Below are 26812 nucleotides of genomic sequence, written 5' to 3' on the forward strand. Positions count from 1 at the left end.
AGGATAGCAGCTTCCAAAAAGGGACTAAGTCCAATGGTAAAACCTTGAACCAGGGAAGGGGATACATCTTTCTGCCTGGTGAAGCACTCTCCAGTGGCCCATAATCCAGGTTGGTCCCACTGAGAGCAGATTGCTGACAAATTTAGTTTATCCAGCACATCTTGATGATGTTACATAAAGTTTGAGGGACCCTAATGGACCTTGTCAAGAAGGAAACAAGTTGACCTAGATGGTTTTCCTAGTTTTGTGCTGCTTCAGCATAGCTCACATTTCCTTGAAGTCTGTTGGCTACTTGTGCTATAGCCACCAAGGGTTTAGTGGAGATTCTCTCAGAATGTTGTTTTGATATAACTAAAGTGTTTTTTTGTGTTTTGGTATGAGTACCTCCTCTCAAATAGTAACCCCATTTTTAAAAGACATGTTCACAAAGTGGTGATTCCCTACATTGGAACATTGATCAGTTTTCGAGTGAATCTAATAGCACTCTTATGGTTCTGCTTCAAGTTTTGAGTATTTTTGTGATACTCATAATTTCATTGACAAAAAAAACTAAAAAGAAAAAGCCCAAAACCAAGCTTGTTCAAAGAATGAATAGCAAGAGCATGTTTTTGAAGGACTTTTATAAAAATTATATTCACTGTATTGGCAGAAATAACATTGCTGTATCTGTTTCAGTTAAGATGATGGGACATGTGGCACACCTGACCACATTATGCTTTGCAAACAGTATGCTAAATATGTATAATCTTGACTCAGCTGACAGCAAAGACTAACAGAAGTTTGAATGACGTTTGGAGCAAAGGCAAATCAAAGCATTATGTGTTCCTCAATAATTTGCAATTTAGATTACTTAATATAAAAATAGGTGCACACACAGAAGACATAGATTTTGAAACTTCACATTATTGAAAATGGCATCATTTTCTGAGCTGAAAAAGCTCCATGATCAACACTTGGATGCGACTGCGGCGGTGACTGCATATTTGGCAAAGGATTCTGCCTTCCTCGATGATGCGATAACACAGATGTTTCCTTCTTTCAACAAAATATTCACCTCAGGTCTGTTTTTAATATCTCCTGTCATCCCAGCTGAAGGTGGGGAGAAATTTTGTGGTTGACAAATATGTAATCTATGTTTATGCATTGAATTCTTGCTTTTGGTGCATCAGTTCTTTAACCGGTTCTAGTTATTCAAAGACAAGAATGATCAATATATGTAAATGCAAATTGATGTAGCTACTGAAGTCAAAAGGATTAATAGACAAATGACAGAAAGATCAAATTACATTTTTGTGCTTGGGACAAAAAACACATTGATAATGAAAAGTACATTGTAATTTATATACGTATTTACCATTCATCCATAGATTTTTGTTCATTGTGCATTGAAAAGCAAGATGAATGTCAAGAGTGTCATTTAAATTCACTCATGTTGCACAAATAATGTAAATTTTGAGACTGGAGAATCGAAATAAAATACAGGAGGCTGTTTCTACAACCCAATATGAAAAATACACTAGATGGGACATTAAAATATTTTTTTTTTAGTTAAATAGTTTTTATTGAAGATAAATGCATACAAGAAAACAAATACAATTTTAGCCAGAAGGAGTAAGTAAATCGTAAAACATGCCAGCAAATATATAAAGTGCCTACAAACAATAGGCTAATACTACGGAAGGAGGAAACATAATGTAAACAGTATACATAGTTAAAACGTAAAAGTTTGTAAAAAACAGGCAATAAGAAAACAAAGCATAGTAAACCACAAAGAAATATAGAACTCCTAAAAAGGTAATAAAGCGGATAAACTATTTAAATAGAAGAGAGAAAGTTTTTATCGAAAAGGAGAGAAGGAAAGAGAAAGAGGAAGAGTATAGACAGGAGAAAGAGAGGAGAAGTAAGGGAAAGGGAGAGAACAGAAGGAAAAGGAAGAAGAACAAGGTGTTAAGAGTAGATAGGGACTATAATGTTGATGATAGGAAGGATGTAAAGGGTAGCCATAATAGGTCGGATTTAATTTGTACGTGAATGGAGGATTGAGGAATAGTTGCAATTCTATGTTCATCACAGATATAGTTCCACCAATGAAGAAAGGATAATTTAGAATTGTCTTTCCAACAAGTGAGTACGACTTTAAAAGCCACAGCAAGGAATAAGTCTAGCAACGGGGGAGCAGGAGTAGCTAGATCAAAGTCCGGGGAAACAGTGCCCAAAAATACGTTATGAGTATTAAGTTGTACAATATTAGGAAAGATCCATGAACATTTTGACCAAATCTCCTTCCAAAAGGCATAAACTTTAGGACAATAAAATAACAAATGTAATAAGGAGCCTTCAGCATTAGAGCAAGACCAACAAGTTGATGAGACAGAGTGAATGAATTTATGTAACAACAGAGGAGTAATGATGACTCTATTAAAAATAAAAAAGATGGATTGTGTGAGATTTGCAGCTTTGGAGGTCTTGAATAGTTTCTGCCAAAACTTATCCCATTGTGATACTGACAGAATCAAGGAAAGATCATGTTCCCACTCTAGTTCCACCTTAGATTTGACTCGTGTACAGATAGGAGTAGATAGTGATTTATAGATATAGGAGGCACTAGGAGTAGTATCGGACGAGGTGTAAGAAAAATGAGGAGTCAGAAGGAGAGGAAGGAGGAGTTGGAGATGAAGAGAATTTCTGCAGACACTCCTGTAGGATTGGGGCCAGCGTATCATATTGCAGAATACAGGAATCAGGAAGATTGAAGGTAACTTGTAGCTGACGGAAAGAAAGAATTACATTGTTGACAATTAGTTGATGTACAAAGAGAAGGCCCTTTTCTTTCCATTGCTTGTAGTAGAATGACTTGTGGCGAAATTTAATGTATTTGTTAAACCAAAGTGATGACGCTAGAAAAGATTCATAATTATTCAGGTTCTTAAAGAAAAGTGCATGTAACAACATTTGGGAATGTTTCAAAATAGGATATTTGGAAATAAAAGTACAGTTAGTCATGTGCACAACATCTCGTATTGAAAATTCATTAAGCAGGGAGCATTCAACATTAACCCAAGAGGGTTTAGGTAAGTCTTGATAATCCCTGGACAAAGCAAAAAATTGACGAATCAAAAATGCATTATGATACAAATTAAAATCAGGGAATCTTACACCTCCTTCATTTTTAGGACAAATCAATTTAGCCAGAGCAATGCGTGCATGTTTGTTATTCCAAAGAAACCTTGTGCATAGCGAATTAATTTGAGGAAAATAAAATTTAGGAATTTTGAAGGGTAACATAGACAATATGAACAAAATCTGAGGAACAATCCTCATTTTAATTGTATCAAGTCTGCCCCACCAAGAGAGGAACAACGGAGACCAGAGAGTTAACAAATTAGTAATTTTAATTTTTAAGGCAGAGAAATTCTGAGCAAGTGTATCACGAATGGTGGGGGTAAACCATGTACCAAGGAATTTTATTTTCTGGGGACACCATGTGAAATTAGACATTTCAAACATATATCTGTAACATGAAGGATTTAGAGGTAAAATCTCAGTTTTAGAGAAGTTCAATTTGTAACCTGAAACCTTAGCGAATGATGCAATTTCCTTCAAAAAGGGGGGTAGGGAGGATAAAGGATTAGACATATAAATAAGAACATCATCAGCATATGCGGACAATTTAATTTGTTGAGATTTAAGATTGAAACCAGTAATGAGAGGATTCTTCCTGATACGTTCCAGAAATGGTTCCAGGCATAATAGAAAAAGTAATGGAGAAAGAGGGCAGCCCTGGCGTGTACCTCTTTGAAGGGAAAAATAAGGGGAAAAGAGACCATTGACAAAAATACAAGCTTTGGGGTTGGTGTATAACAACTTAACATAAGAGATAAACTTCGGACCAAAACCAAACCATCGTAAGGTGTGAAGCAGAAATTCCCAATTAACACGGTCAAAGGCTTTTTCAGCATCTAGGGATAAAGCCGCTAATGGGGAGGGATACTTTGTACTGAGAGCAAGGATATTGGAAAACATTCTGGCATTATCAGAGGCCAAGCGACCTTTAACAAAATCAACTTGGTCAGGATGGATGAGAAGGGGGATAATTTTCTCTAGGCGAGAAGCCAATATTTTTGCGAAGATTTTACAATCATAATTAATTAGTGAAATGGGACGAAAATGTTTACAATAGGAGGAATCTTTATCAGGTTTGGGGATTACAATGATAAGAGCTTCCAAAAAAGAGCCACAGGCTTGGGAATTGGAGATAAAAGAATTAAAAAGTTCTAATAATTTGGGTGCAAAAATTGAGGAGAAAGCAGAAAGTAGTTCAATTGAAAAACCATCTGGGCCAGGCGCTTTTGCTTTCTTCATAGAATTAAGTGCATTCGATAATTCTTGTAAGGAAATATCTTCTTCAAGGGATTGGAAATTATCATGGGAAATTTGTGGCTTAGGGATATCACTGAAAAAAGATACAAAATCATCTTCAGAGGGTTTGGTAGTTTCTGTATATAGGAGTTTGTAATATGATTGAAATGTGGCGATAATATCCGAATCAGATGAAATGAGTGAATCATTCAATTCTGAATGGATTGGGCCAATAGCTTTTCGTTCTGATTTAATTTTTATATAGTTTGCCAACAGTTTTCCGGCTTTATTTTGGCCTCCATGATACTTCGACTTAACCTTGAGGAGAGTATTACAGGCCTCCGTTGTAGCAATCTTATTCAGGGTGGATTTAGCTTTGATTAACTCTTGTAGAGATGAGGAGGATTTGGAAGAATAATACTTATGTTCTAATGCTTTTATGTGGGTTAAAGTTTCTTTATATTTAGCATGCAGCAATTTTTTCTTCTTTGAGGAATATGCAATAGTAAAAGCTCTGAAAGATGCTTTAAAAGCATCCCAATTGTTGTGTAGGGAGGTATCTAAAGATTCATTAAAAGAAAAAAATTCCTTAATAAAAGAGGTCGCTTCTGAAATAAAAGTGCGATCTGATAGAAGGAAGTTATTAAAACGCCATCTACCTTGTTTGCACGTGGTGAGAGATAAGTCAATATGGGTGGAGACAGGAGCATGATCAGAAATAAAAATAGATCCAATCTCAGAAGACTGGAGACAAGGTAGTAGAGATTTAGAAATAAGAATATAATCAATACGAGATCTAGTGTGATGTACAGGGGAAAAAAAAGTAAATTCTGTGAATCAGGGTTACATGTTTTCCAAGTATCGAAAAGTGGACGAGGGGAAATGGCTGACTGAAAGGATTTGTGGCATTTGTCAGGTTTGAACTTGCATTTGGATTGCCTATCGGTGAACGGGTCCAACCCATTATTAAAATCACCACCAATCACAATATTAGAGTTGGAGATTGATAATAATTTCAATTGTATAGAGTTCCAAAAATCAATGTCTGGTTTAACCGGCCCATAAATATTGAAAAAAGTCAGTTGTCGTTTATTAATGATAACCTCAGCCAATATCCATCGACCAGTCGGATCACATTCAGATGATAGAATTTGAGCATTAATAGATTTATGAAATAAAATAGTGACACCACCGTGTCGGTCATTGGCAGGAGAGAAAACAATCTGATTGACCCATTGACGTTTAAGTTTAAGTGATTCTTTATCATTGCAATGCGTTTCCTGTAAAAAAGCAACCTGGGTGTTAAGTTTAGCTAGATGAGACAATACCTTTTGACGCTTGACAGGGTGACCCAGACCACGAACATTCCACAACACGACATTAACCATATAACAGGTGAACGTACGAACATAGGGCCATAAAACTGCAGAATTGACAAAAAGAAAAAAGGAAAGACATGTTACAATAAGCAAAACAGAAAGACAAGTATTATGAAAGAGGCCAGACTTAGCTAACAAGATGAAAAATGAGGAAGAACAAAGAAAAGAAAAAAAGAAAGAAGGAAGAGGAAGAAGGAGGAGTTGGGAAAGAGAGAAGAAGAGAAGAGTAAACAGACCAAGGACGAACATCCAGATCTGAAAAAAAAGAAAGAAGATCTAAGAGCAGGGAAACGTAGTGACACCGAAGGACGCGGACCACAATGAAAACAGGTGCAGAGGAAGCAATAGGAAATGGGCTATTAGCCCCGTCAGAATAAAGAAGGACAAAAAATCAACATTAGAAAACAGATAAGTCAATGAAACAATGAAAGCAGGAACAATCAAATATTGTAAATGAAATCAAGATCCAGTATCCATGCCCTGCGAAGGAAAGTTATGAAGGAAAAGTTTGAGTTTGTCCGGATCCTCAAAGGAGCGAGTGCGACCTTCATGGGTGATTTTGCAGAGGCAGGGATGAAGAATTCCATATTGAATGTTGAGTTGTCGCAATTGGGGCCGAAGGGCAAGGAATTCTTTGCGCCTGGCGTTAGTAGCATTTGATAAATCTTGAGAAATAAAAATGTTATGACCCGACCAAATAAGGCGACGTTTAAATCTGACTGCTTTCAAAACTTGCATGAGTTCGGTGAACTCCAAGAACAACATTATAATACCACGAGGTTTATTAGCAGATGGCTGAAGCCGACCCAAGCGGTGCGCTCTTTGTATGTTGAGAGGACTAGGCAGAGACTGAAGGTCCAAAAGCTCTGGAAGAAATTTCTGTAGAAATGAGACCAGGTCAGACCCTTCAACATTTTCCGGCAGGCCAAAAAGGCGTAGGTTATTTCTACGGCTCCGATTTTCAAGATCCTCAGTATGGAGTTTTAGTTTCAAAATTCCTTGTTCAAGAAGAGGAATCTTTGTGGAGATATCTTGAATGTCGCTAACTCGCTGCTCAAGATCAAGAACTTTACTTTCCATAACAATCCATCTTTCCACAATTTGCCTAAGCTTGTCATTGGTAGCAGTCATGAAGGGTTGAAGGCCACGGACCTCATCCAAAATGGTATCCAAGATTGGGTTTTGCGAAGATACAATTGGTGAAGGTGGATAATTTTTGTGCCGTTTCGGCTTTGTGCCAGAAACCGATGGTCTGGACGAGTGAGGGTCGCTAGCCATCATCAAGAACAATAGGAAAGTCAAACCAGAAAAGCAAACGAGAAAGTAAATCCAAGGCAGCAAAATTTGTGACTGAACTGCGATGTAGGGAGGTAAGTACGCCACACACGCAGGAGCAACAGCACTGAAACAGCTCAGGGAGTGGCGAGTGGAAATGGACTAGAGCTTTGGATTGAGCAGGACGGAGGTACCCCAAGGACACTGCACTGATGTAAGTAATAAAAGAACAGTGGACCCCAGTGTTGAATAAAAATAGTCCATCAAAAATAAACAAAGAGCACCTGGTGAAAGCAGCAGAAATTGAAGAAAACACTAGCCGCAAATGTGCCTCATGAAGTACAGCTCATGTGAGGAGAAGCACTGCATATTTGAAGGAGGAGGCGGGTCAGAGCACTTCAGTAACAGGAATAGATAAAAAAACGACTAAAATTAGCAGTAATACATCCAAAAATGGACCTTAGGCATCACAAAGACACTGGTTGGAGGCAACACATCCTCAATGTAGCAGACGACATAGTCTGAAGAGAGAAAAACGAGCGCCGCAAAAAAAAAAAAAAAAATGGCGGCCGCTCGCATCTCTGAGGAAGAGAAACTGCCGATGTGAGTAAAAGCCGCCAAATGCGTGTAACCTTGGAGCGGAGGCGGTCAAAAGACTCACCGCGATGTCCCCATTGCCCTGCAGTCCCTCACAGCAGCACCGCTATCGAAATGACGGTAATAGCAGGATCCGAGTCCCGCGATGAAGCGGAGCTCAGGCAGGGTCCGCCATCTTCCCTCGGCGTCCAAGCCACGCCCCCATTAAAATATTAATGATACTAAAACTCTGATGCCTCATGAATGAAATAAGCAAATATATTTCCCTGGTTCTTTTAATGAATCTTGTATATCTCAGTATTTCATGATAATGCAATTATGAGCATATGTGCACAGTTTCATATATTCTAGCCTAGATTACATAAACTAGACTTAAATTCACACCAGGCATAAAATGTAGCCCCTCTTTGCCTTTAGTTTGCCCTGAGCATGAATATTGCACGTTCATGGGCTGCATTCAAAGGTACTTCTGTCTCCCACATTTATGTAGTCAGCAGTGGTTTCCTATTGCCGCATATTTACATTTCATAGTATATTGGTTTACTCCGGCATTATTCACAAAGGTAAATCTACTACTAGTAGAATGCAGAATGGGTTTTTACGTCTGCTGGTATTAACAAAATAGGAGTGTAAAGTCACCCAGGCATTTAGGGCCTAATCATGATTCTGGAAGTCCTTGGACTGCCAGACTTGTGGTGGGACAGTTTTATGACTGCCACATTACAACCCTAGTGGTCCTGCCACCCGAGGAGCACCGTCTCTGCTAGGGAACCACCGTTCCGGGTCTGGTGGCTCAATGGACTAATGGATCGTCTGCAGGGGCCTGTGTTCGACCTCATGGTCACATGTTCAAATACCAGAAGGCCCACTCAGCCTTTCATCCATCTGAGGTCGATAAAATTAGTACCATTGAGTTGGGTAACAATAAACATCTGCTATTCAGCGCAAAGATACCCTCGCGTGAAAGTACGCTTTACAAATACACATTCCCTGGCTGTGGCGCAGAGGGCTGCCGTGGTCCAGGCAAGCATATTATGAGTTTCTTCTCTATTAGGGTTATCATGGTGGTTTCTATTCCTTGAAAACCCTGGTAGTAAGGAAACAAAGGGGGTCCTAGAGGGCCCCTTGTGCCTCATATCCTGTAGATGCAGACAGTGGCAAAACATGTGCCTCCCTCTATGCATGTACAGAAGTCTCAGCACAGCATGACATTTTCAGAATATACAGTGCTGGAACTTTTTTTGATGTTCCCATTATGGTGCCTATTCTATAGGCACCGCAGTGGGATACCAAAGAAATCACCCGCCAATGACAAAAAAAACATATTATGTGGTGGGCGGATCACACCAAGGTTTGCCGGTGCAGCTGCGAGGCGGTCCCACCAAAGCACCATCAAACTAATTCAGTCACATTGAATTAATTTTCTACACCCCCTGAAAGAGGGGGTAGAGACAAATTTATAAGTGGAAAGTTACTACTGCCAAAAACAAACAGTATTAAGTCCAGCACCATACATGGTCCACCACAGAGACGGAGCACTTTCATGGAAAATGAGGGCGACTGGACCCGATTCAAAGAACTAACTTAAGACAAAATCCTAAATTTACTACCATTTTGGTATTCATAGAAGGCACTTACTCATTTTGGTATTCACAGAAGGCACTTACTAATTTTGGTATTCACAGAAGTTAGGAGTCCTAACTTTAGGACTCCTAAATGCCTTCTGTGAATACCGAAAGTCTTAAAGTTAAGATTTTTCTCAGTTTAGGAGTAGTAAAGTTAGGACTCCTAACTCTACTGCTCCTAAACTGAGAAAAATCCTAACTTTAAGAATTTCGGTATTCACAGAAGGCATTTAGGAGTCTTAAAGTTCGGAGTCCTAACTTTACTACTTCTAAACTGAGAAAAATCCTAACTTTAAGACTTTCGGTATTCATAGAAGGCATTTAGGAGTCTTAAAGTTCGGAGTCCTAACTTTACTACTTCTAAACTGAGAAAAATCCTAATTTTAAGACGTTCGGTATTCACTGAAGGCATTTAGGAGCCCTAAAGTTAGGACTCCTAACTTCTGTGACTCGGATTTAAAGTTGCTACAGATCTTGGTGGTATTTTCATGGAAGAAGTTGGAGAGGTCGTTATACATCATGGATGTATGCATGGAAGTGGGCATAGACTACCTATTGAATGTATGCCTGCCTGACAACTTATGTAACAGAGATCAGTCATCTGCCATGCTTAACATGTTGTTATAAAGCCATCCAAGGCCACACAAATCAGGCCTTGTGTGTCTTACTAGTAGTAGTAGTAACTGATTTCTTTCCATAAAACATACATTCCATACAATATTTTATTCTATGAAATAATCCAACAATTAATACAGCATTAAAATCAAGTTCAATTGAATAAGTACATCATGCATGTAAAATAATAGTTCCCATGGCCAATCTGCCCGCCTCTTTTAAGTAGTAAGGATCAATTATGCCAAGGCAAAAAAATAAATAAAGAGTCACATGGACAAGAAGCACTGGCCTAGATTTCTACAGGCCGAAACGCCATCGACTCCAACAGCGTTCATGTTGGCACCCTTATGCTACGGGCATTCGATCTATTGTTCTTTGTAAATTTCCAGCATTAATTGTTTGGATGCCCAAATTTTGTCAGACTTATTGTACCATTGTTCTCCCTGTTGCGCCCCGTTGTTCACCGCTGTATATACCACTTCATGTGTCACTTGCGCCGTCACAACTCTCACGAGCACTTGTGCACAGTATTTTGTCGGTTACATTGCCAGTAAATGTCACGCAGTGCTTCTTGTCCATGTGACTTGTACATATGATGATTAATATGTCCAACATGTGCTGAGCATTCCTAATACAAGTATTTCTACACTTTCCGTCTCCCTGTGTTTCTCCCTACATGGATTTGCTCCTCTAACAAGTTCTTTATTTTTTTTTTTGCCTTTGCATAATTGATCCTTACAATGAAACCCACATTGAGAGATTGTTGTTTGATATAATGTACAGCCCCAGTCTCACTGCGTTTTACGGGCAACCTCCTGTGGCCTGGTATTGTCTTTTAAGTAGTAATCATTTTTGTAAAGTCAATAATACGAGGAAATAAAACACAAAAACAAGTCCTACCTTTTGATGATTTGTTACGTTCACCGAGCCTACTATTCAGCTAACCTATTCTTACAGACTAGTTGCAGACACTTGCTAAGATTAAAATTCAATTTAGTTTCAGTTAAAAATGTAAAAAAGGATAATGACCTTGAAACTTGCCCGTACACTGGTCATACTAGGGGACACAAGTACTAGTGATGGTCAGTGTGCTGTTCAACTATGCTCCTCTGCCACCCCTAGAACTTCTGCTATTTCGCTCACCTTATCAGCCCTACGGCAAAGAGATATTTACCTACAGTGGCCAATGTGAACACAGAGAACCTTAAAGCCTCTGTATGTCTCATAATGCTTAAGTAATTACACAGCGGGTGAATCCATTTGCCTCTAGGCTTGTTATATTTGGGGCAAAAAGCAAGACATGGCTTAAGCTTTCATGGGCTGACATAGGGCACATTGTACAGAGATCACCATGACCATCACTTCTGGCAGCGTTCCACATAGATGTAAAAGTCCTTATTTCAAGTGTATCATAGCAAAACTTTGGGTACAAGGTTTTTGGCACTGGCTGCTGTCTAAAAAGTCTTTTTGACAGTCTATCAGAAGGAGGAATTGATTTGTCAGTCTAAATAGAGGTGTGACGAAGACTAGCCTGAATATACTGCCAATAACACGTTTTTAACTGATTCTTTGAGGAAAATGTCAAGGTAGTACAGTCTGTCCAAAATATGTGAAGCATGTGGGCTGGCATGAGCACAACCTCAAGGGCAATGGGCAGTATCTAAGTTGCTTTTTACTATGCATCAATGAAGCCTTTGTGTACTATTTGCGTGGCCTTGCATGGTGCAAGCTAAATGCAAATGGGTACTAAACTGGTGGCCGTAGCGATTGCATAATGCATGGGCATTAAAAGCAAGATCAGTTCATATCAGACTATCACAATCATATTCACATTCAATGCCTCTGAGTGGTTGAATACACTCAGTTACTCTACACTGCACACATCAAAGCATAGCCTCACACAGCAGACATTGTGCAACAAATGGCTGAAGTGTGGATTTTCCCATGCACACACCCATAATAGATTCCCATGTATTAAGGTGCTGTGACAAATTCATAGCTGTCTTTCTTGGCCCTCACATACACAGTTGTCAAGAGCAGGAACATATATATTGCAGATACCTAAACCTATTTTCCAAGTGTCCACCTTTTTTATTTAATTTTTTTGAGTTTTATATAGGTCAGGCCAGACCCGGAGGTATCAGAGTGCTTTACATGAGGATCAGAGTTACAGGTTACAAGTTACATTTGTTAAAAGAGAAAAATCAAACATGGGAAAAAAGAAAGCAAAGTTATGGAAATTCGTCAGGGGAGGGGGAGGGATGGGAAAAAAACAGGGAGACGGGGAGAAGCTGTCCCCATTGTCTGGCTGGGTAAGTGACGGCTTATGGGATGAACCAGGGCCGATCTCCTCTATAGCTAAATCGAGCAGCTCCACCAGGCATCATACAAAGTGTTCGGACTCCGCTGTCAGGATAATGATCAGGTGCAATCAGAGAATGTCATAATAAAGCAGGGGACTTGGAGAGATGAGATACCGCAGTCCGAACAAAATCCAGATGCCATCTTGAGTTCAGGCACTGTCCTGAGAGGGCTCTGTAAGGAATATTTTGGCGGAGAATAAAGTTTGTAGAGGCACCCCAGGCACCTCCATAGTGATGTTGTTCCACCACTTCCCAGGAGGTGTTCCTATTTCTTGAAAAGAAACAATCCTGTGCCCCTCCCCAACATTGGGGACCAAGTTCAGCACCTGCAATATCCAAAGCCAGCACCCATTTCCACCATTGGGGGTGGAGAACTCAAAGCTCCCGCTTGCCGCTGGTCAACAACTCCGAGCAGACCTGTATGACGATTCCCAGTGTGGCAGTCAGTCTCAAACCTGCATTCTGCCTCCCTATGTGGCGGGCGCCATGTTAAGGTGAGGCAAGTCCTGTCTGAGTGCCATAATGAAGTCAGTCAAGTCCCTCCCGGGCTTGTCCGGTACAGTTCTCAGTCCCCCAGGCCACCACACTTCACCTAGGAATGTTCTGCCCCCAAGGCTGACCTCCTCACTGCAAGGAGGTCACTCATGCTGGCAGACTAAGACTCCAGATGGCCGTGGCCATGAGGCCCCAAGTGGGCACCCGCAGTTGTGCTGTCACCACACCTCCTGCTCTCACTGCATGACTGATTCCTCCCGCTGCTCCCCTCTGCCACTCCTGCTCATCAGTGGTGGAGCGCTCTCCCCGTTACCTCTTCTCAGCGCTTGGTTCTTCACCCACAGCAGGTCTTGCCAGCTGGTGCAGGACTTGCCGCGCCTCAGCATCTTCCACCTTACCATCCTGCACCATTGCCATCTTTGGAGCAATGTGTATCGTGCGTCTGCTCCTCGCTCCCGCACCTCCAGATGGCAGCCATCATCTCTGCGAGTGCTGGACCATGCTTCATTCAGGCAGTCAACACAGAACCCAGTGTGCACAGCTGGATTCATTGAAGGGGCTCACTCCGACATCAGCTACGCGTCTCAGGGAGCAACACCAGGTATCAGCCGCAGTGCGGCCCAATGCAGACTCTGTCGCGACACCACAATCAGCTGGGCCTGTCCCAGCACTCAGCTGCTGCAGCATATATCAGCTATTTTCCCTGGAGAGCGGGACTACTACCCGATCGTCTAGGGGGCTTCTCCAGTGGTCAGTCTAGTCCATCAGGGCAGCTGGACTTCCAGTCCGGTCATAGGCATTTTCATGGTATTCAGGTGCCATTTTGTGTGCCGTGCCCTGGGGATTCTGGCAACCAATAATAGACTTCCCAAGGCCATTAGTGCCTCTGTTTTCAACCCTGCTGTTGGTCCGAGTATTCCGATCACGGAATCATATCTTTTTGTAAGGGTTGGATGCGACCAAGTGACGCTCTGTGGCGAAGCACGAGGGGTCAACATGGAGCATCAGCTCCAGGTGGCCATTTTGGCTGCTGGCTCACCCAACCTCTTCATTCTTGGTCCTCACATACACAGTTGTGAAGAGCAGGAACTTATATATTACAGATACCTAAACTTATTTTCCAATTGTCCTCATTTTTATTTTATTTATTTATTTATGTGAGTTTTATATAGCGCTTGCTAGACCCTGAGGTATCAGAGCGCTTTACATGAGGATCAGAGTTACAGGATCAGAGTTACAGATTACAAGTTACATTTGCACCTATTGGTGGAGAATGTAGTACTTCATTCACATGCACACTGCAGCCACATCCACACCATGAACCTAAACTGGCTGTGCAGCTCACAATAATGCCAGCGCTATGAGACAGCATAAAAGCGCACATTTTTTCTCATTATGCCCTTTACCTGCATATGTGCATATGCATATACGTGAGCATAGTGTGACCAGGGCTGTCAAGGTTGCATGTATGAATATTTGTTTCAATAAAAACGATATCACTTGTATGAGCTTACTGTTAGGAGGCCAGACATTATATGAAGTGTTTGGACAAACCAGGAACAACTGGTTTAATTAAATACCTCAGCCAGGAGCACAGTTACAGAAGCTGTTCTGGGGACTGCCTCAAAGTACAATCAATTTGAGTGCCATTATATGCATTTCTTTGGGCATCATAAAACAATTCATAGATCCTTTTTTAGGGTAAATTACTCCCACCTGATAACAATTGCAGGTGGGTTTCAACCTCGCATGGACACAATGAGGGCCAGTGGGTAACATGTCCAGATATCTGGCATGGAGAGCGCATGATCACTGCATGTGCTGTGTGTGCTGTGTCCTTATTGGCTGAGTGTTCCTAACTTCATGTAGAATCTAACTTTATGTTGTTTTGGGAATGCACAACCCTTTGTCCATGTGCACTTTTTTAGGGAGCGATCTCCCTGGACCATGGTGTTGTTGCTGCCTATCTGTGGTATTTGTCTGGGTTTTTCCTGTTCATGCGTTTTTTCTGCTGGTTACATGTCACCACACCCATGATATGTCAATCAGTTGCCTCAGGCCTAGGCCTAGGTCACTGAGTCTGCCTGATCACGTATTTCTGACTCGGTGTTGATGAAGAGGTTGCATTGTGTGTTTTGATTTCATTTTTGTTCACACATGTATCATTGTATTTATTTCCACGTCTTGACGCTCCATTCACTTGGGTGAAACAGACGGAAGCAGACGGACGCTGGCAGTACTGGTACCAATCTGAATACCTGTATTGGCTCCTTTCCCTATTCTCTAACTGTGGTCGTCTCTCTACTTGGGAATCTAATATTTTAGCTTATACATGCTGCTCACATGGGACGACAGGGATAGATAACCTTTGGTACTCATGAATTTGAAACATTGAGGAAGTACACTGCTGTGGGTTTTCTCTAGGACCGATATTGCGATGCTTCCATTTGGCAAATCTCTCTCATTCACAATCATATTTTCCCTGAAGAAGTCCATATACATGGATGAAATGTGTTGCCTGTCTTCATTGCATACATAGTATGCTCTGTAAAAACAATAAAATAAAATAAAGACAAGAATCATATCCATGCTTTGTGTTATTGTTGTGGTGCATCTCTACAACTTATACTACTATTTGTAACCTATTCAGTTTATGCACCTTTGCAACAGGTGCCTGTAGTGTGTGTGCACAAATTGCATACACATGTATAAAACTGTACTTTCAGACAATGGGTTAGGAGCAGACTTTATGGTCTGCTGCTCTTTGCTGGACTGAAATATGTGTCATTGCATACATTGACTTCATTATTAGAAGACATGTGCACCTTTAATTGTGACCTGTGAAATATAGTTGTTTTGTGGGATTGCACATGTAGAGACCCACAACAGATTGATTATGAGTCCAGTACATGTTTTGCCCCGACTTCAAGTGATACATATACAATAATAATAATAATCCACATTTGTAAAGCGCGAACAATAACCTGTAAGGGTCTCTATGCGCTGGGGGCCGTCAGGAAGATTAAGCAAGCTATTATTACCGAGAGTCACATGGTGCTGGGCTAATCTGCCACCGGCGCTTGGGATCGAACCATGATCCCCAGATTCTGGAGTCAGTCGCCCTGGCCGTGACGCCACACCTCTTCCCATAGAACATCCACATTGTGCTGTGCTGATACAGAAAGAGTGTGTCACCTTCATCCTGTAGATTGACGATGACACATCGCACTTTTGCTTCTCGCATCTCACCTCCGTCGATGACACAACTAAGGTAGTTTGCAGCTGGCCAAGCCTGGTCCCAGTATCTGGCCAAGGCTCCATCATGGTTGACCTGAACTTTTGTATTTGTCCCGTTCAATCGTGGCCAAATAGCCCTGTTGTGCAGTTTATGTTTCAATACATTTCAGCTTATTCTTTAATAATTAATAACCCAAGGTCAATGTTTGGGATTTTTGACGTTGTGGTAGTGTTTTGTTCATTTAATTAAGCTCCAGTTGTCACACCAGGTATGTTACACGTTGCCTCTGAAGTTAAGCCTTACTGCTCTGTGCCGAGCTACCCAGGGGTGTGCAGAGGTTGATTTAGTTTAATTACTTCAAAAACATAATCAATAATCCATTTCTGTATATTTTTCTTACCAGGTGCTGTCAAAGGGGAGCTCCTGATTGAGCTGTCCTATGCTCCTTACTTCCAATGGACCTTTCCAGCCTGTGACTACTTTTCAGACATCATTCTTGGTGGCGCAACTGATCAATGTGTTGCAGTGATTGAGAAGTGGCGGAGAAATGAGCCCGGAGCTTTGGACTGGAGTCATGTAGCAAAGGCACTTTGTGAGCTTCAGGGCAAAAGGTATGTATTCTGCACCTGATGATGTATTTCAAATGCCTACCTATGTTTACCTTGCCAGCAGTCCTAGCACCAAGGGCTACAGGATTACTTATTTGAAATCAGCTTCAAATGTCCAGAGGTGAGCAGCAGGTTCATGCCATTTTTCTATTGTTGATACTAGAAATGTGTGAGGCACTCATAAAACAGTTTTCCATCTTTGAACATGTAAGTGAGCAAGCATGAACCAGCTCTCCCTTTTTTTTTAAATGCATCACATCAAATGGTGTGCAAAGTGGTTTGCAATTCAGTTAATACGCATTAGATCGCACAGATGTTTACCAACTCATTCTGAATCACAAATAGGAGAAGTCGTGATTGGGCATCTCCTCTTTTTCTTATGATTATCAACGAGATGTATCACTGGTTTGTGACTGCAATTGTGGTAATATAAGTTTAACAAGTTACCCATTTAGGAATTGTATAGGTGTGCGTGCTCCTGTAAATGATATTCCCAAATGGGTTTTTGTTTACAACAGCAGCAGAGCTTTGAAAAACAAATCCCATTTTGGAATTCAACTAAAGGGATGGTGGTATTTTGTTCCCCATAAACGGTCATCCTTGTGTTCGGAGCCAGTCACTGGGAGTCACAAAATGTGCCCTACCTATTTACTAAACATTGGGCAGCTTTTTACATACCCGATGTAACTAACAATTCTGCAATGTAACTATATTAGTACAAAGGTTTTATTGCAGCTAGTTCAAGAGAACTTGGTGTACAACCCCCGACCACTATTTGTGACCTATCAGTTTGTACACCATTCTCTCAGCTTATCAGCAAATATAAAAGATGAAATGTCAACATTTTGGCAAATATAAACTTGTGATTGAGGAAAGAAAAGTGGAGATGAGAAGCATGTGAAGATCTGGAGAGTTGAAATATTTGTTTTTTACCTTAGAAGTGAGGCAGATAGACTTTTTCACATGATTGGGTATCTCACTTTTCTGGTCTCTTTAATCCATTAGGTAAAAAGGTAGAACAATCTCCAATGGATTGGCCTCAAGATCTATCTGTAGTCACTCAAGTTAGTCTATTTATCACAGTATCAAAGGTGGAGGAGGCGATGGCACAGGGGATTTGCTTTAAAGCGCCAGGCCCAGATGGTGTGCCCTTTGAGCTTTTTGCAAGCACCCCTAAAATGTGGGCACCACTGATGATGAATGTTTCTAAGTCAGAATGTATTGGTCCCATGCCTGCATCTTGGAAAGAGGCTCCAGTGGTCCCTGTTTTTAAAAAGGGTAATAGAAGTGACCCAGCATGCTACAGGTCAATTTCACTCATTGACCCCACAGTTGAGGTGCTGGGCAGAGTTGTCCTTGCCCATTTGAAGACTTGGGCATCCATTGTAGGGGTCATATCTAAAACACAATATGGTTTTAGGAGGGGATGAGGCACAACTGAACAATGCCTTAATCTCTCCAAATTATTTAACAAATACGTGAAGGCCAGGAAGGGTTCACTCCACTTGTCCTTCATGGATTTGTCCAGTGCCTTCAACACAGTTATCCGGGATACATTCTGAGCCATGATGAGAGGTATGGGTGTAGAGGATGCACTAGTATCCCTTCTCCAGAGGTTTCACCTTAACACTACGGTCGCCATAAAATATGGCACCCGAGGAGAAAAAACGGGGTCAATCGCAAATGTTGACTGGATCTCAGACCGACAAGCCTACACACCGGTGCCTGACTTCCGGTTGTTGGGGTTGCTGCGGCTGCAAGGAGAGGCAGGGAAGTGGCAGGAAAGCAGAATTAAATGCCCCCATAGGGGGGCCATAGGTGAGCTTATCCGGTCATCGTGAGTGGAGGACCGGAGCCCGCAAGAGCCCGCAAGAGACTGTGCCACTGCCGCTTGTGAGGCCGTTGAGAGACAATTGTGGGGCCGTTGCAGAGGCTGCGGCATCTCTGCGGCTTGTACAATGGATTGGCAGCAAGATTGGCCATGAGACAGGGTGAGTCCATGCTGCCCTTACGTTCACACAACACTGCACGCTAGAGCTTGGACAGAGCTTGTGCCACCTAGGGAGTGCCCAGCCCAATTTGAGGCACCTTCCACCGAGGCAAAAAGCACCAACCAAGCACTAAATAAGCCTCAGCATCAGTCTCAGCATCAGCTCAACCCAGCAATGTGAGCTGAGCATAAGCTCAATTAACATAGAGCAGCACCAGCAGGGGGCGGCATCAGTTTTTGTCAGAGACTCTTGCTCTGCCGGCGCTGCCTTTGCCTGGACTGTCCTTACCACTGCCCAGGCATCAGCTGCTACGGTTTTAGCTTGGTCAGCTTGGTTAGCTGGTGTCCCCAGTCTCTCACAGCAATGCCTTCCCCCCACCAGGCTGCTACCCGGTATCTGGGCTCTTGATACTCCTGACACCTGTCGGCATCCCCAGACCCTGCTGAGGCCACAATAAGAGATAAGGCAAGGCGGGGAAGAGAAAAGGGGATCATGGGGGGAGGGGTGCCCAAGCGGCGGTGGTAGTAGCTACCAGTTGCCGAGTGCGAGCCCAGTTCCTAGCAGAAGCGGCCCAGCTAGCCCTGGGTGCGTCTTGCAGGGCATCTGGTGTGTTCCCGCTTGGGACCTGGACTCACCCACAATCCCCAGCCCAGCTCAGAACCAGGAACCACAAACTGGGAGCTGCTACAAAAGCTGCAAGAGCTACAAAAGCAAGTCAAGCCTGCGATAAGACGAGCTAGTGACTGTTATTTTCTAGGGGGTCAAAGTTGGGGGTTCACTGCAGGGACTTTCTGGCTTCTGCAAAACACCCCTGGAGGAAAGGGGAGCAAAGACGCAGAGTGACGTACAGAGGGCAGAGGGCGGGTGGCATCATTTTGACAGGCGGTGATGCATTAGCTGTTGAAGCCTGCCTGTCTGCTGACTCCTGCTGCCTCCTGCTGTTGACTGCTATTTGCTGACTGCAGTCTTGAGCACTGGCTGTTAGCCGTTGGACACGGGGAACTGTTGTCACCATTTGGAGGATCAATTAAAGAACTATAAAATGTATACAAATTTACAAATATAAAAAAGAGGTGTGAGCGAACTGCAAAGCCACAAAGCCTGAAAACCCCCCAAAAATTAAAAGCCAGTCACAGCACTGCCATACTTGAGGTCAGGACGTGTGCGTGGAGGGACTACATCTACAGATAACATCACTGAGCGCAAAAGGAAGCTGAAAACAACTGCTGGTACAGTGGGCAAACCGCAGGCAAAAATTAGACCTGCTATACAGAAACCTGACACTATAATTGACACTATAATTGAATTCATTGCAGCTATTAAATGGACAAGCAATATAAACAACATAACTTCAGAAAACAAAATCTTAAAACATTGCCTTTTCCAGCCAAAAATAGATAAAAAATGTTGCTTCCTAAAAAAATGCGGCGGACAATCTTCTCTCAGGCCCTACACCAGCAATAGGCCTTTTTGAATCCCCTCCAGCCCCTACACCAAATGGAAAGTAGAGAGAGAGAAGGAAACAAAGATCAAAGTAGTAGGGCAGTGATTTCTGGTCTAATCAGTCCAGCCAGTCTTGTCAGTTTAACAACAATCCTACAGAGTCAAACTATCTACGCCTCCCGGATACCTCAGATCTTGGGGAAAAAACCCAATGATGAAGATACGGAGATAAACCAGGAGTCGAACTCACAGAATGGGACTAGGGAAAAACGGAAAGTCACTGCAGAAGGAATAGGCGTTTACAATCTTGATGTAATAGACATCTCAAATGCTCCATCACCTAGGACTATACTATGAAACAAAGTCAAAGGAGGAAATTGTGTTATAACAGAGGCATTAACAATTTCTGAGCTAAACAGCCCCAAAGTAAACCCGCAGCCAAGGAAAAGAACATACATGCCTGCAGATAGAATAGAAGAAACAAAAACAACAGTGGGTGAACCCAAAATCCTAAATCTGGGCTCAGAGCACAAAATATTGCTTGCAACACCACCAACACAATATAACCCGCGATATCCGAACTCAGTGAAATGGAAGATAGTGAAGTCCTGGACAATTTCCCATACCTCGATAAGGAGGAATGTGAGCCTCTCTTCTAAACCTACTCACAGGATAACGGCAGGATAACATCCCGGCAGATATAAAAACAGAGGTGCAAATGGGACACACGGCTCATAATGCAGGGGAGGGGATTCAAGTAAAAACAAACCTGCTTGGATGCATAAAGCAAAAACCAAAGGAAATGATGGACGGAGTGTTGAACATTGCAAGCACTCACCCCCAGTCAACTGATCTGGGTTTAATCCATCGCCGTTATTTAGCCCACTCTGCCACCCCAGTTCAGACATGGCCATTTGCAAATCAGTCTGACCCTGTGCCTCATGGGAACAGTCCAGCCCGAACTGCCAAGCCATGTCTTCCCTGGACCGGAAACAAGCTTCCTAGGACCGGTTTCTGGCATTTCAGCCGTCTTCAGCCAGGCTTGCTTGAATCCAGTGGCAAAGTGAGCAAGGGACTCACGTCTGAGCATACCCTGCCAACTTATGGCGAACAAAGCAAAAACCAAAGGAAATGATGGACGGAGTGTTGAACATTGCAAGCACTCACCCCCAGTCAACTGATCTGGGTTTAATCCATCGCCGTTATTTAGCCCACTCTGCCACCCCAGTTCAGACATGGCCATATGCAAATCAGTCTGACCCTGTGCCTCATAGGAACAGTCCAGCCCGAACTGCCAAGCCATGTCTTCCCTGGACCGGAAACAAGCTTCCTAGGACCGGTTTCTGGCATTTCAGCCGTCTTCAGCCAGGCTTGCTTGAATCCAGTGGCAAAGTGAGCAAGGGACTCACGTCTGAGCATAGCCTGCCAACTTATGGCGAACAAAGCAAAAACCAAAGGAAATGATGGACGGAGTGTTGAACATTGCAAGCACTCACCCCCAGTCAACTGATCTGGGTTTAATCCATCGCCGTTATTTAGCCCACTCTGCCACCCCAGTTCAGACAAGGCCATATGCAAATCAGTCTGACCCTGTGCCTCATGGGAACAGTCCAGCCTGAACTGCCACCCATGTGTTCCCTGGACCGAAAACAAGCTTCCTATGACCGGTTTCTGGCATTTCAGCCGTCTTCAGCCAGGCTTGCTTGAATCCAGTGGCAAAGTGAGCAAGGGACTCCGTCCATCACCACCCCCTTTTGTACCGATTTGTTCGCCATAAGTTGGCAGGGTATGCTCAGACGTGAGTCCCTTGCTCACTTTGCACCACCTTGCAGCGAGTTATCTTAAAAATGGCTTACTAAAATTGGGATTAAACCAACTCTGGGAAACACCGACAAATACCAGCGTAATCAAGCAAATGGTTTGGAAAACAGTCAAATATCTTTCATGGATGCAGGATAAAGCCTCACTCTCAAAAAGGGCTCACGGATGGATGACTCTGAATACCTACCAGGAGTCAGTCGCTCAAAAGTACTTAAATTTGATATATGCCAAGTATATAAAAATGTGCTTTATGAAGTGTAGACTTGGTCTGCTACCCTGCATACAGCATCTCCCACCTTGGTTAAAGGAGAAGGCGGGCCCTATGTGCCGCTTATGCGGTTCTGCACCAGAAGATCTGCTGCATCTATGTTCCTGTAAAGAACTTTACAAGAATGGAAACAACTACTGAAAGGTAAACTTAATCAGCGAGTGGTCCGAACCAGGAGGTAGGCAGTTCTGGCACCTAGGGACCTACAACTGAACTGTTCCTTGAGGATATGCGAAAAGAAAATGCCGGAAACATAGTTATTTAAAACTTAAACCGCATACTCAACTCAGCCTATTGATGACTCTGAATAGTGCTTCCAACCGCCAATGTCATCAGGAACCGGGTCTAGAGTTTGTAGAGGATCACATATATAGTGCTCCCTTGTTTCTATGGGCACAAATATGGCACTCAGAAGCGTTAACGTTCTCTTTTGAAGTAAGTGCAGATTGCAAAAATGTGGCTCATGCCCAAAAAATACCATGGCTTCTCTTTGTGAAGGATACTTATCATGAGATAGGACTGGGGCATTTAATGATAACCCAGGGAGCATTCTATTAAATGCTAAAGCCATTATTTTTCTAGGGCAAATTCGCACCATCTTGTACATGGGCCGACTACAGTTGCCCCTTCCCCGGCTGCAATACTATTTAACTTTTACTACCAATTTACAAACCAGATTTTATTTAATTCGATTTTGTTTATGCACTGTGCACTTTTTAAAGGCATCTCAATGCCAAAGTGGGTGGGCTGATAAGTTTGTACCTTGTCCGGGTGACAACTTAACGGGCCAAATCACTATGCACTTCATCTTATTTTGCACTTCGTATGAAATGCAGAGGAGAACAATTTTATTTCCATTATTAGGGAAAAATCGCCCGTGCACTTTTGCACATATGTTGATGGTTTAATTTTTTTGCACTCACTGGCTGCACCTGACATTTGTATTATGGTAGCCAATTAAACAAAGTTTCTTTGGCTATCAGAAAATTCTGCATAATTAATGGTTCTTATAATACGCTGCCTAAAATTGACTATTATAGATCAAGAACTTTTATGAATTTGTATGATCCATATACTACCATGTTGTTTTAATGTAATTATTGTATGTAAAAAAAAATGTTTGTGGTATTTTATGAATTATTCTTTTAATTTATTGGTTGCACTAGTTAAATCCATTGTCCAAATCCTATTTTAAGCTTTTGTGGTTCAGATGAACCGAATAAAGTTGTTCTTGACTGACTGACTTTCCAAGAGAACATTAAAAAATGGAACCGGTAAGTATATGGCTTTTCCCCACGGTTTTTGCTCTTTATTTAAACCACGTCCCCGCTACTCGCCAGATCATACTTTGCATCAGAGCGGACGGGCACTCTACACTTATCCATACAGATTCTGCAGCACACTAGCCCTTGTCAAGGATGCCCTTGCAGCTGTTCTTGTTCATGTTCACCACAACTCTGATGCCTCAAATAATTTTGCCCTGAAGAAGTTCATTGCTGTGAACGAAACGCGTTGGCTGTTATTTTCTACATATTGACCTTCACAATAAAAGACTGTCTAAAAGACAAATTCCAAAAGACTGTGATACTTATTGGAAACAACTCCCTTCACACCCAAAAGGTGGTGTACCACTCCTACTTTGGGCTAAGTATATGTTTCACCTATCATTGTACAGTAGCAGCCATATCGAATCAAGGGCAGAATTTTAAGATACCAAATCAAAATAAATATTCAGGGGCCTATCCACAAAATGCATTAGTAAGATGTTTAGTTCTACTACAATAGTACTACTATCATAATACAAACTGCTGTTCACACACCTATGTGTAGTGGTTCCACCTGTGCCTCCCATATATTTCTTTGTGCAGAGATCTTCACCCCTGCTATAGATAAGTATACATTTTACTTGCACATATAAGAGGCACAGGGAGGCACAGGGAGGAATGGCTGCAATGGGGAATACTAACTGCTGAAGGGGAGGGGTTAAGGAAGAAGTATAGAGGAGTTAAGGAAGGGTTAGATATGGGTTTAGATACGGATATTTACCCATCCACAAAAGAGTAACACCATTACTTTACACAAACTGCTACCTATTAGGCATTTAGATTGACCAGTCCTGATGATGATCCCATAACCGCTGTTGGGGATTGAAACATCGTCAACAACAACATCTTAACTCCGTTTAAAAAAAGAAATATATATTATTGTGGAGTACAAGATGTGTTTTCTATCGTGACTACTGTAATCTTTATCACTGAAAAGCCACCTTACCACTATATGCCTGAGGTCAGGAAACTTTTATTTCCAGAACCCTTTCACTTGCTTCTCACTTTATTGTATGTTTGTTCTTGTTTATCGAATGAATAAATAACTGTAATAGGTCCATTGGGACAACATTACACCCAACGCTGATTTCAGTTTTGTCGTTTTAGACTAAAATCCTCCAAAATAGGGACCGCTGTTTCTAATAATATACTGCTACCCTTGGTCCCTTCCGACCTCCCTCATTCCTTTTCACAGCCTGTCACTGCCAGGCATACAAAATAAATTATTCTCTCAAACGCCATGGGAAATGACTCCCATGAAGGAGGTGAGTTCTTTTTTTATTTAAAAAGTAATCCCACCATAATCTTTTTTTTTAAATAGAGAGAAAACTATTTGATCATGTTGCCAGAGCCCTGCACCAAAGATTAAAAGACTTTGACAGAAACTGTTGTGACTGTGGTTTCTGCCAATGCGTTATAAATGGCCACCAGCTTGGTGGGTATTTATGAATCTGTAGAGTGGTACCTCCACCAGGGTGATAGACATATTTACTCCATCTCCCTGGTAGGAAAATGGGCTGTCCATTGGAATCTAAATCTGGCCAAAGTTTTGATTGCTTTCCTGAAGACGGCTTAGTTAGGTTCTTTACTGAGGGTCAATTTTCCTAGCGCCACATCAGGCACCCTTCAGTGTTGGCGCAAAGGTGCCTGCACTGTAGGCAGGATGGTTTCTGCACCTTCCTTCACAAAAACAATCCTCAGAGACATTGTTCCTATTTCTATGTGTAAAGTAAAAAACTAGGAGGAATACTATTTTTCTTGTGCCAAAATCCAGGGGGGAATGAATGGGAGCACCCACGATCCATTCATGGCACGCCTCCCTGGTGCAGAGTAACTCAAGGCAGCGATTTGCAGGCACATGCAGGTAGCCTTGCATGACTTGATAAATCTCACATGCGCGGCACAGGGGATGATGCACAACCTTGATAAATCTGGCCCTTGATGTCCTGTGCATATATATACATAGAACTGTGCACATAGAGGATGGACACTAGAGACTGATGTTTAAATGCTGGCCATATTTATCAGTGCTATGATATGTTATATTGATTTGTATAGCACACTAATCATCTGAAAGGGTATCTAAGCGGTAGGGCAGTTGTGTAGGTGCCAAGTCCCCAAGGTGCGTATACAAAGAGGCAGATATTCAACTTCTTTTGAACTCAAGAAGTAAGAAGGAGGATCTGACGTTTTGAAGGAGGTTGTTTAATTTCTTGGATGCAATGTAGGAGAATGAGCACTGTTAGAAGGCGACCTCAGAGGGGCCCGGAAGGGGCCCTGACTGCCCTGAGACCCACCCTCGAGGTATCGTAGCCGGGCACTGGCGGGAGACTCCTCAGGGGAGGAAACTCGTATCTAGGATCGTACCCTCGGCACCACACGACAGAGAGACACTACACGAGGAGTTCTTAAGAGCAAATCTTTATCAGATCGGAGTGATAGGATCTTTATGATTAGCAAGGCAAAATATATGCAAGTAGAGCGCAGGCTCACAAAGTCTTGGAGGGGGGTTAGGAGGTAGCGGGACAGTCTTTGGGGATAAGAATTAAATGCAGGAGCGTACCCGGCGCACAGCTCACAATCCTCGAGCTGGGGGATACGCTTGTCGTCGTGGGGTCCGGCGGGACCAAGAGAGTCTGTGGGAGCTGCGGGTCACTCAGCAGGCTCGAGTATAAGTTCGGAGGTCTTACGATCTTCGGGGTGCCGCGAGTCACTCAGCAGGGCTCAAGCACAAGTTCGGAGGTCTTACGATCTTCAGGGAGCCGCGAGTCACTCAGCAGGGCTCAAGCACAAAGTCGGAGGTCTTACGATCTTCAGGGAGCCGCGAGTCACTCAGCACGGCTCAAGCACAAGTTTGGAGGTCTTACGATCTTCAGGGAGCCGCGAGTCACTCAGCAGGGCTCAGGTGTTTCCAAGGCGAATCTGCCGGACAGGCCCAGAGCACCCCTTGTTATAGGGCGACTCCTCTTTGATGTCCGGAGTCTGTGCAGGCAGGGGTCTTGTCACCTGGGGGTCGCTTGTTGTGGGTTTCCTGCCATTGTCCTTTGATCCTTTCAGGGCCAGGTCGGGAGGAGCCCCAGACACCCAGCAGGCGTGGAGCCAGCCCTCGGGGAGGCCGGCGGGTCGATCGAAACCCACCTTCCCAGTGAAGCGCAGAGGTGTGATGGAAACTGCTCCTCCCTTTCTCATCCCAAGGGGAGCGCGATGTCCTCCAGCCGGAGTGGCGCCTATAGGCTAGGGTCGCGCTGGGGCCGGGCGGCCATCTTGGTGCATGAAGTGGGCACGCGGGCCCGGGGTGGCCGAAGGAGGAAGGCCACGGACGGGGGAAGTCCGGGTCGGGTGTGTGTGTTCTGGTGGGAAGGATCGGCTAGGCCATGGGCTCGGGGCTGGTGTGAGGTGCAGGGGTCAGG

The 26812-nt window shown here is 42.9% G+C and overlaps 1 protein-coding gene across 1 annotated transcript in view; it reads left to right on the forward strand.

The window, feature by feature from the left end:
- The first annotated feature begins 867 nt into the window (after positions 1 to 867).
- Positions 868 to 26812, forward strand: part of LOC146829798 (nicotinamide N-methyltransferase-like) — a 161333-nt gene continuing 135388 nt past the window's right edge. Inside the window, exons 1-2 of the mRNA XM_085608504.1 lie at positions 868 to 1059; positions 16350 to 16557. Coding sequence (XP_085464630.1) covers positions 912 to 1059; positions 16350 to 16557 — 356 coding nt within the window. The 5' untranslated portion in view covers positions 868 to 911. The remainder of the gene's footprint in view (positions 1060 to 16349; positions 16558 to 26812) is intronic.

Source organism: Triturus cristatus, chromosome 5_2 (genome assembly GCF_964204655.1).
Source record: "Triturus cristatus chromosome 5_2, aTriCri1.1, whole genome shotgun sequence".
Lineage (NCBI taxonomy): Eukaryota > Metazoa > Chordata > Amphibia > Caudata > Salamandridae > Triturus > Triturus cristatus.